Source organism: Puma concolor, chromosome A2 (genome assembly GCF_028749965.1).
Source record: "Puma concolor isolate L17-30 chromosome A2, mPumCon1.1.hap2, whole genome shotgun sequence".
Lineage (NCBI taxonomy): Eukaryota > Metazoa > Chordata > Mammalia > Carnivora > Felidae > Puma > Puma concolor.
In genome coordinates, this window is record NC_141668.1 from 29,864,497 (window position 1) to 29,881,217 (window position 16,721).

The 16,721-nt window shown below is 37.9% G+C and overlaps 1 protein-coding gene across 15 annotated transcripts in view; it reads left to right on the forward strand.

Moving 5' to 3' along the window:
- CADPS2 (calcium dependent secretion activator 2) overlaps positions 1-16,721 on the forward strand; it is a 553,951-nt gene that overhangs the window by 352,664 nt on the left and 184,566 nt on the right. For all 15 annotated transcript variants that reach the window (XM_086691294.1, XM_086691303.1, XM_086691260.1 and 12 more), the window contains exon 9: positions 6,067-6,133. In XM_086691294.1, the coding sequence (XP_086547420.1) occupies positions 6,067-6,133 (67 nt within the window). The remainder of the gene's footprint in view (positions 1-6,066; positions 6,134-16,721) is intronic.

Genomic DNA, 16,721 nt, shown 5'->3' on the forward strand with positions numbered 1-16,721 from the left:
GTGTATTGATGAAAGCAAACACTATTAAATAGTATCTGAGCAGTTACTCTAAGTAATCCAAAATACTCTAGTTACATGAGTATTATGCTGCATTGGAAATATTTTAATGGAAAAATGTTACATTTAGTACAAATTAGGGATAGAAATCTGTACTTTTCAAATGTGTTATGTACAATAGAATCTTTTTTCCCATTCAGATCATTCTTGGATCAAATTGAATTTTGATTAGATAATTTTTTTTTTTCTGAAGGCCATACTCTAATACAGGCTTGGAGAATGTGGCATGACCATGAAAATGGCTGATACAGGTATTCCTTCATTTTCTGTCCATTTGTTACTTAGCTGAAATAATTTAACAAGGATGAGTAAAAATGTTTAAAACCAAATTTTGTAGGCTAATGAAAATGAATAATGTTGAAAGCCCCATGGGAGGACAAAAGAGAAAACTAGCTTTTCTCTTTAAAACCTCTTCAAAATAAGGTGAAAAAAATTCACAGTCTGCATGAGAGACTACTGCTGTCATATATATGATATTTTATTGGATAACCTTATAAGTTGTCAAATAAAGCCCAGTTAAATGTGTGTTCCCAGTTTGAGTGGTATTTGGCAGGTCTGATTTACATACCCTTTAAAAAACTTTCTTTTTGAGTTAATTACGTAGTCAATTGAGAGGAAGCTAATGAGTCAGCAGGTTACAAAATAATCAGGGAGAATACGAGTGCTGAGCACACCCGCCAACAGACCTGTAGTACGCTAGCCAAAGTAGTCTGTCTCCAGAATGACAAATATACTTCCTGGAAGAGACTCTCTACACGTTTATGGGGTAGAAGTAGATTTTATAAGGCAGTAAAAAACCAATTCGTTCAAAATTCAGAAAGAAAGATATTAATAATAGACTTTTTTTTTTACATTCTGAGCTATTTTTATGAAACGGAAATGGATGACAGGTAAATAGCTTTCAAAGATGTGTTTAATACTATTGCTAGATTTAGACCTGTCAACGATCCCTTCTCCTTTACAGAATTATGCAGTTATAATTGACATTCCTAATAATGACCCTGAGGTGCCCTAGCATCTTTTCTAAATCAAGTCAACCTGTTGTATACAAAATCCTTAAAAATTCGTTATGGGTATAGTTTCTACATAGAGTAACTCATTTTTCAGTAATTAAGAATACTCAAACATCACTATGTAAATGTAATGAACTGAATCTTAACTGCCTACTAGAGCACAACATGTTAAATGTAACTTTAGTATATTTATCTGAAATAAAGCTTCCTGGGTTTTTAATCTATAAATGAGATAATTTGTAGCCTAACACTCGACATTAAAAACAAAACAAAACAGGTGAGGAGAGAATGCATATTAATTTTTACAGCTGTTTCTAAAAATGGATTATCTGATTATAACCAAATATTCAAATGATTTGGGCTAATTTTTTCCTTACTCTCTCCACAATTCAACTCTTGCGCAGCTAAGACCACCAAACTACAGACTTGAGAATAGCCTTGACACCTGAAAAACCATTGAACTATTAAAGCTTATAGGGGTGCCTGGGTGGCTCAGTTGGTTAAGCGTCTAACTTCGGCTCAGGTCATGATCTCACAGTCCGTGAGTTCAAGCCCTGCGCCGGGCTTTGTGCTGACAGCTCAGAGCCTGGGGCCTGCTTCAGATTATGTGTCTCCCTCTCTCTCTGACCCTCCCCTGTTCATGCTCTGTCTCTGTCTCAAAAATAAATAAATAAAGCTTATAGAAGGAGTTCTCCAATGTACTCAAGATAGCTATAGACCAAAGAGAAGGATCTTTGTCACTGTATTTGACTTTGTCATACCAGAATTACAATTTATGGATCCATAATGAATATATGCCCCAAATCCCTCAGAACAGTAATTTTTTCTGATTATAAAATAAGAGGTACTCTCATATATTGCTGGTGGTAATACAAAATTGTGCAGCTACTTTGGATAACCAGTTTGGCAGTTTCATATAAAGTTAAGCACACGCTTTAAATATAATCCCGTAATCCCACTCCTAGATATTTACCTGAGAGGAATGAAAATATGGACCCACAAAAGACCTGGACATGTGTGTTTATAGCAATTTTGTTTATGATAGCTAGAAAAATGAGAGCAATCCAAACGTCCACCAACTGGTAAATGGATAAACACGTTGAAGTAAATTCATACAATGTAATAAATTCAGCACTGAAAAGAATGAACTCCTGATATAGACAACAGGGGTGAATCTCAAAAGCTTTTTACCAACTGAAAGAAACCAGACGCAAAAGGGTGCGTACTGTATTTTTCCACTTACATGACATTCTGGAAAACACTAACTGTAACGTTAGAAATCTGATCTGTGGGGCACCTGGGTGGCGCAGTCGGTTAAGCGTCCGACTTCAGCCAGGTCACGATCTCGCGGTCCGTGAGTTCGGGCCCCGCGTCAGGCTCTGGGCTGATGGCTCAGAGCCTGGAGCCTGTTTCCGATTCTGTGTCTCCCTCTGTCTCTGCCCCTCCCCTGTTCATGCTCTGTCTCTCTCTGTCCCAAAAATAAATAAACGTTGAAAAAAAAAAAAAGAAATCTGATCTGTGGTTGCAGAGCTAGGGGATGTGAGGAGGAGACTGATTATACAAAGGCCTCAAGGAAGGTTTGGAGGGATGCAGATGTTCTGTTAGTTCATGGTGGCGGTGGTTACATTGCTATGTCGACACTCACCAAATTATATACCTAAAGTGGATGAACCTTACTGTATGTAAACTATACCAATAAATCTTACTTTAAAAATATGGAAGATATGCTCAGTGTAGAAATTGTGGAAATGTGAAGGCCTAGAAAACAATATGAAGGAGCACATGGCTGGCTCATGAGGTAGAGCATGCAGCTCTTAACTTTGAGGTTGTGAGTTTGAGCCCCACATTGGATGTGGAGATTACTTTAAAAAATGAACTTCATCTTTAATCTCACCAGCCCAATATTAACTGCAGGCTTAACATTTTGATTCATCTTTCTGGGTTTTCTTCCCATGCATATACTATAAGCTCATGTGACAGCTTTTTTTTTTTTTTAACTTAGCATTGTAATAATTTTTGCATATTATTTTTTGGCATTATTTTTCATGGCAACTTATTCCTTACCATTGATTCTTAGATGATTTTGAGTTTTTTCTTTTAAACAGTATTGATGAACGTCTTGTTCTTCATTCTTTCCTTAATGTTAAATATCTCTTATGTCCAGAATCTACTTTTATTACTAGTGAGAAAGCAGCTAGCTAGTACTAGACATCTAACTCCAGAAATCATTCTTAGAGTAAAAAAAAAAAAACCTCAAGTTGGTTGAAGTTAAGTTTAATGCATTCTTATTCAGTATAGTTATCTTTTCTGATGTATTCATGTCCACTTTATTTCATAAAATTTTTATCTGGCTAATGTGAAAACTGAAGGACAGAAACTGTCATTTTGCTACATAGCGTTTATAACGTTGCCTTTATGCAGTCTATCTTGTGTTGAACGTAATCTGTTTTCTTATGCAGAGAGCAAAACTCTCATGCTTAGCTACTTTCTAGATATGTGTGATCACTTGTGACTTCTGTTGGTAGTTGACTGATTTCCTTCGTACAGGGCAACACCCCCAAAACACCCCAGAGGCCAAATGCTTACCTTGGTTCCATTCTTAAATCATCTCTTATTCAGTTCCTTACATCTCCCAATTTCTAGTATACGCATGTATGTATCCACCCACTGCTCTGCTGTCTTCAGAGAAATCCTACAGTGTCATTCCCAGTATGTTGAGCCCGGATTTTGAGTGATGTTGCCGCTGGTAGTAGTATTACTTGTGTATCACCTTAGCAAGACTTACACTCGCTTGTGGTGTTGATGGTTTGCTTCTCACTAACTGAGATGCTGAGTGAGACGCTGAAGGAGCTGAGAAGCAGGCAGTGGTCACAGGCAAAGGTGATTCCCAATGTCTTCTGTGGCTCCTCAGCAGCTATTCGGTGCACATCTTGCCAGTGCACTTTTATAGAGGGCGTCTGTCGTGTCCACAGTGTCTGGCTCCTGAGGTCATTGCTGTTAACCCTGTAATAGGAGTTGGGGTGTGTGCATTTCAAGGAGAAGGAAATTACGTACAAAAGACAGAAAGAGAGCAGCTAAGCACCTATCACCAGAACCACAGAAGAGAAATTAGAGCCTGGAGCAAAGGTGGGGCAAAGGGTTTTAACGGGACCTCAGGTGGTGATAGTGAACAGGTGAGCACGGTAGCAGTGGATGTCTCTGTCAGGCAGTCACTAAATGAATATCCAGAAGTGCAGGCAGCATGGTGTCAGGGGTATTGTCAGAGCCGAGTAGAAGTTCACCTAGATAGCGGATAGGTTTGACACAAAATACGTAATTGATTTGGGCAGTTATGGATGATGATTTCCAATGCAAACGTCTAGTTTCTAGTTTGACTTTTAGTAACTGCATCTTTTTTCTTGTTTTTGTTTTTGATTCTGAACATTTAGAACCCAATAAATCAAGCTCATAGATACAGAGAACACATTGGTGGTTTGCTAGAGGCTGTTGGGCTTGGGGTGGGGACAGATGGGGGAAGGGGAAAAAAAAGTAAAGAGTGCCTATTCATTTCTTGCATCACTTTTTAAAAGGGGGGCAAGGGGCGCCTGGGTGGCACAGTCGGTTAAGCGTCCGACTTCAGCCAGGTCACGATCTCGCGGTCCGTGAGTTCAAGCCCTGCATCGGGCTCTGGGCTGATGGCTCAGAGCCTGGAGCCTGCTTCCGATTCTGTGTCTCCCTCTCTCTCTGCCCCTCCCCCGTTCATGCTCTGTCTCTCTCTGTCCCAAAAATAAATTAAAAAACGTTGAAAAAAAATTTAAAAGGGGGGCAAAAACGCTTTGCTGTGCAAAAGAGAATTATTTTAATACGACAGAAACTAAAATTTCAAGCTAAGATTTTAGTTTTAAAAATTGTGAAACTCTCAAGACTTTAAGCCCCCAAATAAGTGATTAACTGTAGTGCTTTTTTATCACTCAGAATTGTATATAAATTTAGTTTGAATAGCCTTTACAGTGGTGAACCTTCACTTCAGAAAAAAAAAGGATTATGATAAACTATTGAAAAATCTTATTTTAATTTAACAACTAGGCCTGTATTTATCATATTTCAAACTCTAATGATATTTTCCACTTTTGTAGTAAGTGTGTATATCGTTCCAAGGTGTAATTTTTTTTTCCCATGGTATAATTTTTAAATAGCTCTCCATGACATGCTTATACTAGAGCAATTTTTAATTTCTTCTTTTTCCTCCTTGATAAACTTGATAAGCTTACATCTATATATATTCAGTAAGAATATTCTCAAATGATTGACTCCTTTATTCATTTCAATTCACATTGTTAATAGCAATGCACAGTTCAACATAGTTTCAGCCAGGGCTTTTGTTTAATTACACCATGTTCTCTTCACCTGAACTTCATAGTTAGGAAAATTTGCAGCAAGATACTTTCTGTAAATCAGCTAAACCTCCAAATTATGAGGCCGGCAGAGACCTTAGAAATCAGCAAAGCCAGTCTTGCCATTTATAGTTGAAGAAGCAGAAACTGAGATTGGTGCTGGCACAACTTGGGGTCACCCAGCTGGACAGTGACCCTTCACTCAGGTTCTTGACTGTACAGCCACTTCTTCTGGGGCCCCACTTCTCAGCCATGGTCATCTGAGAGCTGAAACACTGAGTCTTCTAATCCCCAGTTTGTAGTCTTTGTCTATCCTAAGAAGTGTGTCGTAAGCATAAAATTCCCACTGGTTCTTTGATTATTCTTTCTGGCTCCAACGCGGCTCAATTTGTAGTAAGAACTGACAAATTGATAAGCCCCATAAATCAATTCCCTTTCAAGAACCTAGAATAAGCTCAAGTCGTTTTATAACACAGAAGCTACATGTTTTCTCCATTTTCAAATGAACTAGACTTTGCCTTTAGCAGGCTGGTCTCCAGAACGAATACCTGTGGAAGAAATATGATTGCACAGAGCCACAGCATCATTCATCTAAAATATCTTTTGCTTGTTTTTCTTACCAGGTATTTGTATGCCCTTGGACAGAAGGTCTGGAAAAGATGGAAAAAACGTTACTTTGTTCTTGTTCAGGTTAGTAAGTTTTTTTTCCTGTTACACAACCGGTCTAAGAGCAGTGCTCAAACTTTCGTTTGGTGGGTTATATCTATAGGTATTCACTGTTAGAAATTAAAACTGAAACTTTTAAGTATTTCATTTTAAAATAAAAGTAGTGAATTTCTTTACATGCCCACACAAGTAACATTTTTATGTAAAATAACTTTTGAACCAAACAATTTAGGGAAATGAGTAATATTATTCCAGGTTTTCACACATCTCTTTAATGTCTAGCTTAATAGAATGCAGCTATATTTTCATATCAGGTTCTACATTCAATCTGTTGTAATATCAGATGAAATTTAGCCTCTGGAAAATTCCACTGTACACACAGAGAATAGCTGTGGAAAATGCAGATGATGTCTGAATATTACAGTTTTGACCTCACAGATTCCCTGAAAAGATCTTAAAGTTCTCCAGGATTGCAAAACCACACCTTGGGAACCACTGCATCATTCTGATATTTTATAGATAAACCATAATACTTAGAAGCTTCCATTTTTACATAAATATGACATTTTTTTATCACTTATTCACATAACTGTAGCTTTAAATTTCCAGGACTGGTAGATATGTTTGTAATAGGATTCTGAATATTATTGGATTATTGGAATATATGTTCTGGCTGACTCTTCCTTGTTTTGTTAGTTTTTAATCATGGATAACCTTTACTCCTAGAATATACTCATTAAATTAAATTTACATTAAAGAATAACTTTCTAAATAGTAGTCATTCCATTCTGTGATGAATCCAAGCTATTTTGTTCCCAGTGGTTCTATAGAAAAAATTGTTCTTGGTGGTATTAACGTAAAACAGTCTCTAAACTCTTGTCGATTCTTACCCACACATTAAGCAAATTTAAATGGACTAGATCAGAATAACATGGTGAAATGCCAAGGAAGGAAAACTGTCATTTTTCTGTCTTCCATAAGTAAGGTTATCTATCCGCTTTTGGATGTGCCACAATGGCATGGTAACTTCATGAAAAGTGTAAAAATTCAGTCAAAACTAGTTTTATCTATGTGGAAGATAGCCAGCCTATTTGGTTAAAATGTAGCGTTTTCTCATGTGATTAGAACCAATATTTGGCCAGCTACTTTAACAAAAGATGCACATATGTGTGCACAGCATACGTTGGCAGTCCTGATATAAATAGATTGAGTAAGGGGCTCCTGTTTGGAGTTGAGTGATCTGCCCTCCAAAAACCATACCCATAAGATGTCTTCTTTGGTTTCCAGGTTTAATTTCTTTCAATTGGCACAAGCATTTAAATGCATTTACCAAGAAGTTTTAATGCAGATCTTTCTGGACATTTGATTTTATTGCTATTTACAGATGTCTCACATCTAATGTGACAAGTTTACATTAGCGACTTGTCTTTATCAAATCTTTCTAAATCACTCAAGTGATTTTTCATAGTAGCTGCTTTTTCATAGTCATACTCAGTGCATTTAGGTAGAATCTTAATTCCATATTTTTAATAGCTGATGTGACTGGCACAAACCTAGCTGACTCTTAATTACCATGAACTTTTACTTATTATTATGTTTTTTATTTTTACCTTTTTAAAAAAAAACTTTATTTTTTAGAACAGTTTTAGGCTCACAACAAAACTGAGAGAAGATACAAAGATTTTCCATATATCCCCTGTCTTCACATATGCCGTGGCCTCCCGTTATCAACATCATGTGATACATTTGTTACCAAGGATGAATCAACATTGACACATCATAATCATCCAATGTCCATTATTTACAGTATGGTTCACTCTTAGTGTTATATATTATACGTGTTTGGACAAATGTATAATAACATATATCCACCATTAAATGTCGTACAGAGTATTTTCACTGCGCTAATAATCCTATGTTCTCTGCCCATGAATCCCTTCTCTCCCCCATGGCAACCACTGATCTCTTTATGGTCTCCATAGTTTTGCGTTTTCTAGAATGTCATATAATTGGAATCATACCCCATGTAGCCTTTTCAGATTGGTTTATTTCACTTAATAATTTCAATTTCCTCCATGTCTTTACATAGCTTGATAACTCATTTCTTTTTAGCATTACGTATTCCATTGGCTGGGGGTGACTGGGTGGCTCAGTCGGTTAGCATCCGACTTGTGATCTCTGGGTTATAATTTCAAGCCCCACATTGAGTTCCATGCTGGGTGTGGAACTGACTTAAAAAAAACACACACACATTGTCTGGATGAATCATAGTTTATTCATTCATTCACCTATTGAAGGCCATCTTGGTTGCTTGTAAGTTTTGTCAACTATGTTTAAAGTTGCTGTAAACAGTCCTGGGCAGTGTAGACATAAGTTTTTCAATTCCTTTGGGTAAATACCAAAGAATGCAATTGCTGGATGTTTTAAAGAATGAATCAGAGAATGTTCATTAGTTTGGAGATCTGGTTAAGTGACAAGCTAAGAGAGTTTCTGTTATATTGATCATATGAAAATTGGCTTTATTATTTATTAGATCAGTCTTGAGAGATCAGATGATTGCCTCATGCTTTTGGCCAGGTAAAGTTTTAGGTAATCCTTTTCTGCATACTGTATTTTCTAGCATATGATCGCAAGAATCAAAAGTTACAGAACAAACGTATACTTTGATCACCCTATAAAAGAGTTTAGAAATGAAAGAAAGAATTAGAATACTTTGAGATCATTTGAGGAACATTAACCGTGTCTTTGGGAAGCTAGAGAGTTGGCTCAGTAACAAAAATAAGTTTGACATTTTCAAAGGCAAAATTTAAGCCCATAATTAAAATTTAATTTAAAGCCATATACTCCATAATTGGAATTTAGAAAAAAAACATCACCAGACAATAATGAATTCAGATTTATTCTACCTGAGGTACCTTCTTAAAATCTGAAGTCCTATTTAAGCCTTATAATTTTGCACAAATATATGTATACACATGCATTCATACAGAGAATTCCATGCCCACATGCATTGAAATAAACATGCCAGTACACTGGCAACTTGTTCGAGTTTTAAATACAATTGAATCTTCCTTTCAATTCCAAACGTAATGGGAAGACAAATTGAATGCGCACATTTCCAAATCAAGATGGATGTGTATGGAGATTCAGTGAGAGTGGCCCATTGGGAGGAACTGGGTAGTTTTTATTAGTATTTTTAAAGATAGCTCTCATTCTGTTGGCATGCAGCCTGTAGGTTCATACCTGCAGGTTGCATTATTGAAAGGTGAAGGAGTCATTTTTCTAGGGAGGACACTGTGCCCCTGCTGTGTCCGCTGCTGCCATCGGCAGGATGGTGCTTTGGCGATAATGTGAATCTCATCACCACTTGTGAGTGTGTATTATATGAGTGATATAGCTGGAGATACAGCCATCAGCTCAAGAATTTGTACTCATAAAAATTGATCACTAGCCTGGTTTGGCCAGCTGCAAAGTCATTGTTCAAAGTGAACACTCGAGGGGCTGCTGAGGTGAAAAGACTTTCACATCAACATTTAAAGCAGAGTCCAAAATGGGAAAATAAATTATTTGTTAATATGGGGTGCTTTTCTAGCTTCTAAGTAAGATTCTAAGTAAGTAAGATTTGGTCTCCATTTAGATTCTGAAGTCAGTATAATAACTGTGTTAAATAGATTTTCATGTTTCTTAAGAGGCTGCTTTTTTTTTTCAATGAATGAATGAAAGTAAATGTTGATTCAAGCCAAACTGAAAGAACAGTTGATTTTGAAGAATATGTTTGAAATCTTATCAAAATTAAACTTATGTTTCTTACTCATTTTTCTTATACTTCTTCAGTGTTTTACTATTTGATTTGGAGTATATCATTATTGTGAAGTACTTATGACACTAATACATTTTTGTTCATTATAGTCCAACCATTTAATAGTCTTAAAATTCTCTAAGGTTTAATCAAAAGGAATTATTTCATAATTCTGTGTTCTGCTAATGCCTATTCAAATAACTGTCCCCATGTAGTGCATATTCTGTAATCCAGATATTTCTGAAGCACTCTCACCTACTACTGTAGGTATTGCTGTATTTATTCTAATACTTATTAAGCAATAGTAACAGGCATTTATGCAATGCACTTTTTAACACAGAATGAGGTATGTTTGAGGGATAGGTGTTATGATCCCTGTTGTACAGATACAACTGATACACAAAGGGGTTATGTTATTTACCTGGAATTGGAAAGTTAGTATGTGATAGAGTCAAGCATTCAAATCCACATATAGTCTAGAGAGTAGACTTTTATTTTCTCTGTCATCGTGCTATGATTAAATGGATGCACACAAGTACAGTTGATGTGAAGACAAATAGATATAGGAATAATCTCTGTGGATCATTCATTTCATGAGGTACAGAGCACTTTTACTAGAAACGGCTAGTGATAGCATAGTGTCGTGCTCATGAAGGGCACTTATTGTGTGACATCACTGGAAACTGACATCAGTGTTGTGTTGACTCTGTATCAAAGTGTTCACTGCTTGTTGTCAGTGTGCCAGAATCATGACTTGAAGTTCTGCAAACAACAGCAGGCTATCAAGACATAATGTTAATTACATGCACATCAGCTGAGTTGGCACAGGATGTAAACAGTCATCCATGTCACTGAGTGATCTGTACATGCTACAAACATGCGAGAAGCACTCTGTTTAGTGAGATGCCATCAAAATCTGCTTTAGACTTTAAAGAAGTGACTGCCCTAGTGTCTGGCTATCTGAAATCTTCAGCACACATGGAAATCCACTGCAGCAGGCTGCTGTCACATATCAGAGAAGGCCACTACTGGATGAAACGCTATGGTCTAGATTTAGTCTGAGGTCATCAGCTATGTTGGCTTGTAGTAATATGAAGTGGACAAATACACTGTTGACAGATGCAGAAAATCATGGGATAGTAGCTCTCTAGCTTTATGTTTTAAATTAAAATTTACAAACCCAGGGCACGTACAGTGTAGGATGAAATCAAATCATACAAAAGTACTTATGGAGAAAATGAAGTGCCTTTATCAACAACACCCCTACCACCATTGCCACATTATTCCATTCTCCTTTTTAGAGGACCATTGCCAAGTAACCATTGCCAGTAGAGTGACCTTTTTTTTCTTTAATTTTTTTTAATGTTTACTTTTGAGAGACAGACAGAGCGTGAGTGGGGGAGGGGCAGAGAGAGAGAGAGAGAGAGACATAGAATCTGAAGCAGGCTCCAGGCTCTGAGCTGTAGACACAGAGCCCGACACGGGGCTTGAACCGATGAAGCCCGAAATCATGACCTAAGCTGAAGTCAGATGCTTCACTGACTGAGCCACCCAGGGACCCCAGTAGAGTGGCCTCCTAAACTTCTACCAGTGTGTGTGTGTGTGTGTGTGTGCGCACACACACCTATCTTAATGGAATTATTCCATATACTGTGTGTGCATTGTTTTGATCCCCTTTACAAAATATTACAAATTGCCATATTGGTATATAAAAATCCACTTTATTCTTTTGACCAGATGATTGGATCCCATAGTACGGATAACATAATCTATGTAACAGTTCCCCTTTTCTGGACATTTAAGTTCCTCTTTTTTTAATGAGCAGTGGTACAAGCAGCATATGTACAGTTTTTATATATTAAGTTTTGTGTGTATGTGGGCAGGGTTAGGGTTTAGGGTTAGGGTTAGGGTAACAGTTCCCCTTTTCTGGACATTTAAGTTCCTCTTTTTTTAATGAGCAGTGGTACAAGCAGCATATGTACAGTTTTTATATATTAAGTTTTGTGTGTATGTGGGCATATTCTTGTAGAAATGAAATTACTGGGCCAAAGGGCTTGGATACCTATAAGAAAAAGTAAGATTATAAACCTTTAGATGACTCATGAGTACTTAGTCACCAGAACTTCAGCTTGTTTTTTCATTTATTATTTTTTATAGTTAATAAATAGTCCTTATATGTCAAGTAGCATATGTTATTTTGTCTTTCAAATTGCACACCTGTAATATGAAAGAAAATGGAAAATTCTATTGACCTGGGGGCTTATTTGGAACAAAATGTTAGAGGATAAGAAATTTTTTCTTAGGTTTTATTTTTTAAGATAACTTTTGCTTTGTGATCAATTGAGTTTTCCGTAGCAAAAAGAATAGTCATTTTATATGATTTACCCTTGGATATTAACTAACAATGCATTTACTCTTCAAAATAGTTCTAAAATACGAACTATTATGTGATCGTTTACCTGTATCTCAAGAGCTAAAATTATAAAAGACAAGGTGGAGTGAACATTAGGCTGGATTTAGTAAGGAGAACCTCATATGGGTTAGGTGGTGATCTCAATGCAAAACTGCCTCTTTTATATAGCCCCTGTGTTCCCTTAAAATGTTTGTTGTTATTTAGATTCCAAGGAAATGTCGGATTCCTCTTATTGTATAGCTCATACCTGCAAAAAAGCGCAAAGGACCTAGGAATGAGGATTGTCTGATGTTGTAAAGTCAGCATTAAATATTGGTGGGCTATTTTTTTTTTGAAAATGGCTTTACAAGTGTCCACTTTTAAATGTTGTGTGTACGTATAGCTTATGTGTATATTTATATGCCTGTACAGTATATCTTTACGTATACGTGTACAGCGTGCTTGCCACGTAGTAAAGACTCAGTGAAGATTGAAGTGAATATAGCCTGTCCTTTAACTTAGGCTTCTTCTCAGACCTTTATGTGGACCGTAAAATTGACTTACATTTGGGCATACGTGACAAAACCTAGGTGTCATGTTTGATCTGCAGCCCACACAGTGCCCCACTTACTTCCAGTCCTCCCCGTTTTCTCTGTTGCTGTACTAGCCGAAACCACTGTCCCCTTCCTACAGACTCCCACAGCATTATCCCAGCTGCTTCACCGCCATTCTCCTCACAACCTATTGCTTGCATTGGCCAAATAATCTATTTGAGGCTTAACTCTGATTCTGCTGCTTCTCGCTGCTTAAATGGTTCTGTGGCTTCCCATTACACTTAGAATTACCCCGACCACGACCTGGGGAAGATGCTACAGAATCTGTCGCTAACTTCGTCTTCGGGGAGTCTTTCCCGGTCACACTGAGCAGCACTTCAACTTGCAAGGTTCTGCCCCCAGATAAATTACAGTGCCAAGAATTGTAGTATTGCACCTCACTGTCACTAGCCTCCCTCTCCAAACATATCTCAAATAAATACGTAACATGGGTTTAGTTTTTAGTGTGTGATTATGAAGATATGCCTTGAATTAAGTCCCCTGCCTTTCTTCCATCTATGGTTGTTCGGCGACTCATGAATATCTCTGTAGAAATTCTGAACATTCTATTGCTTTCATTTCTCCGTGTCTGGCTCATTCTATCCTTTCAAGGGTCGGGTCAGATGTCATCTCAAATGGGCCTCTTCTGCTCACCCAATCTAAAAGTACCTCTCAACTCACTCCCTGTCCCAGTACCTTATTTTATATTTTTTCAGAGCATATTCCTAATCAGAATGATCTTTTTATTTAAATTGTCTTTGTATTATTTCTTTACCCCTTCTAGAATATATGCTCCATGAAAATAAGGGTCTTGTATTTCTTATAGTCTACTGTGAGTAGAAACTATATGTTAAATTAATATATGTGTGTCACTCTCAGCAGTGTAAAAAGACCGCCTTTCCCCTCTTTAGTTTATACACTGATTGCTAAATCTCTTTTATGCCATTTGGTCAAGGCAATAAATATATATTCCCCTCAAATCCATCATGGTCTTGAAGAAGATATATTCCTTTTCCTTGATTAAATTAAGCTGTAGGATTTTTTTTTTTTTTTTTAAATAACTCTAGCAGCACCTTTGGCCTCTGCCAAGAACGTTTCCAGCTAAGGATTTTTTAAGCCTTAATCTTTACTGAAATTAGATGGTGGCAGTTGCTAAGCTGCCAGCTGTTAACATGATCTCTGCAGTAGGAATACAACATGCGAACCTGAATGCTGTGGTCTCTAAAAACTCATAGTTAGCCCTTGCACATGTGGACACAGGTGTTGAACAGGTTGGCAATTGAAAATGAAATGGGAGGATTCCCAGAGCAGATGCAGATTTTACCTTGTGGGACCTCAGCCACCTAAGTTAAGGTGCCCTGTCAAAGGTAATGATGCCAAAACCTGATTTAATGCTGTCCTCAGATTAAAGTCTGCTTATATCCCCCAATTCTCAATAAATCCATTCTTTATGGAGTTAAGAGTGGATTGGGTTAAGTATATGAATGTTTATCATTGCTGTGTCTTTCCACCAAAAGGATTTTCAGTTGCAGTGTAGTATATTATACGAGCTTTGTTCAGTAATGTACAAGTAAGCTTTTCAGTGAAAATAAATACTAGGTCAGACCACCTGTTTTTATCTAATTCCCTGGCATGTGGTGATGGGGCAGAGTGCAGGCTGCAAAATCTCTAGCTTGGGAGTGCAGGGAGCAGGGTGACCCCCTTGGTCCCATCGCTCCTTTTAGCCACATGTTTTGACTATTAGTGCCACTTCTTTCAGAGGGCAGCTTCTCCCCTTGACCCTTAATTTGGATCTTGGCTGGCAAGCCAGTAGCTACAAGGTGTTACCACCATTCAGAAGGATTCACTAACATATACGTTGCGGCCTCATTGTAGGGTTTGTTTGCCTCAGGAATGCGATTTCACATGACTTTGCAAAAGAGATGGGTAAAGTAAAAGCTCTTGGGGTTAGTCAAGGAATCCAAAGAAGCTCAAAATGCCGCATGATTTTATGGACCTAGAACCAGGAGCCAGTGACTTAAAAGGATGGTGTTCATAGTTAGTTGCTTCTGGAGCCCATGTATTCAAAATTCAAACTGTACTTTGTTCAGTTGTCTCCTGGGTCAGGTTTCCTCATTCTTAGCAGTAGCTTTGTCAGTCTGTGGTGTTGTGTTCCTGTTCCATCTGTACTCTCCGTTAAAACCCTCGGCCCAGTTACCTGTGACAGAGTCTGGGTCTTTTGAGTGACTTTTGAGATGTGAAAATATTAAAGGTACGAAGTAAAATTAAACAAATGTTTAATACCTTATCATTTAAATCCCCATGGCTTTAGAAATTAGGTGATTCCCCTGAGGTTGTGGAGGGGTTTGTTTTTTAGGCTTTAGAATTTCTAAAGATCTTGAATGTGCTTCTCCCAATTTTATATATCTATCATGTTAAATAATTATTTAGAGCTAGCTAGAAGTACAACACTAGAAATAAAGCCTAGAATAGCAACTGAAACTGTATTTCAAGTTATATAAAGAAAGAGCACTGATCTAAGCTTTTCACACTGCGTGTAATAAAACAAGCCCTTTGGGTAATTTTGAAGACTAGATCTTAAATGGCAAGCAAACTTTTAGCATTTTAGGTGGGTTACACATATCAAGTCTACGTTCTTTATTTTTATTTTTAATGTTGGTTTATTATTGAGAAAGACAAAGTGTGAGCAGGGGAGGGACAGAGACAGGGGGAGATACAGAATCCAAAGCAGTCTCCAGGCTCTGAGTTGTCAGCACAGAGCCCGACGTGGGGCTTGAACTTACCAGCCGTGAGATCATGATCTGAAGTTGGACGCTTACCTGACTGAGCAACCCATGTGCCCCTAGTCTGGTTTCTTTTTTTTTTTTTTTTTTTTTTTTTTTTTTTTTTTAATTTTTTTTTTCAACGTTTATTTATTTTTGGGACAGAGAGAGACAGAGCATGAACGGGGGAGGGGCAGAGAGAGAGGGAGACACAGAATCGGAAACAGGCTCCAGGCTCCGAGCCATCAGCCCAGAGCCTGACGCGGGGCTCGAACTCACGGACCGCGAGATCGTGACCTGGCTGAAGTCGGACGCTTAACCGACTGCGCCACCCAGGCGCCCCAAGTCTGGTTTCTTTAAGGCATGACCACATGAACTTGATATATGTCTCAGAGATCTTTAGAGATGAAACCTTTTTAAAAAGATGAATAATTTTAAAAACCTACATTAAAATCTATAGCCACGATACTATCCATTAGAAATAAAAGGGATACTAGCTAAAACTACATTTATAGGCATCTCTATCTTCTCTTTCTCAGGTTGTTGTTCATTTACATATCCATTCAGCAAGTACTTTAAACATTGTCCACTGTGTTCTTAATGGGAAAGAAACAACCTAGGGGAGAGAGGGAGGGAGACAGGGAGGGAGCCAAGCGAGGCTGGGAAACAAGCCGAGACAGCAAAGCCAACAGCCCTCCCATCATTCACAGCAGAGAAGCATATGGCCTCACAATCAGTGCAGTCCCCAAATCAGCCAGGTGCCTCCCCTGTGTTAGAACAACGAAGCACATCTCCAACCCCCAGTGAAATGATCCTTGGAATACACAAAGGAAGAGAGTTGAGAGAAGGAAGATGGTTTCCTGACAGCTGGGTTTGGTTGGTTGGGAGACTGCTGCTCCACAGGCAAGCCAGTGCCAGTGCTCCACATCAGTTACCTCTGATTGTCTGAGAAACCCTGTGGCACGCATTATCGTGGTCGCTTTTACAGAAAATCAGACTGAGGTATAGAAGAGTTAAAATGATTTTCCCAAGGTCATGTCAAAGATGAGTTGGAAAGAATAAGTAA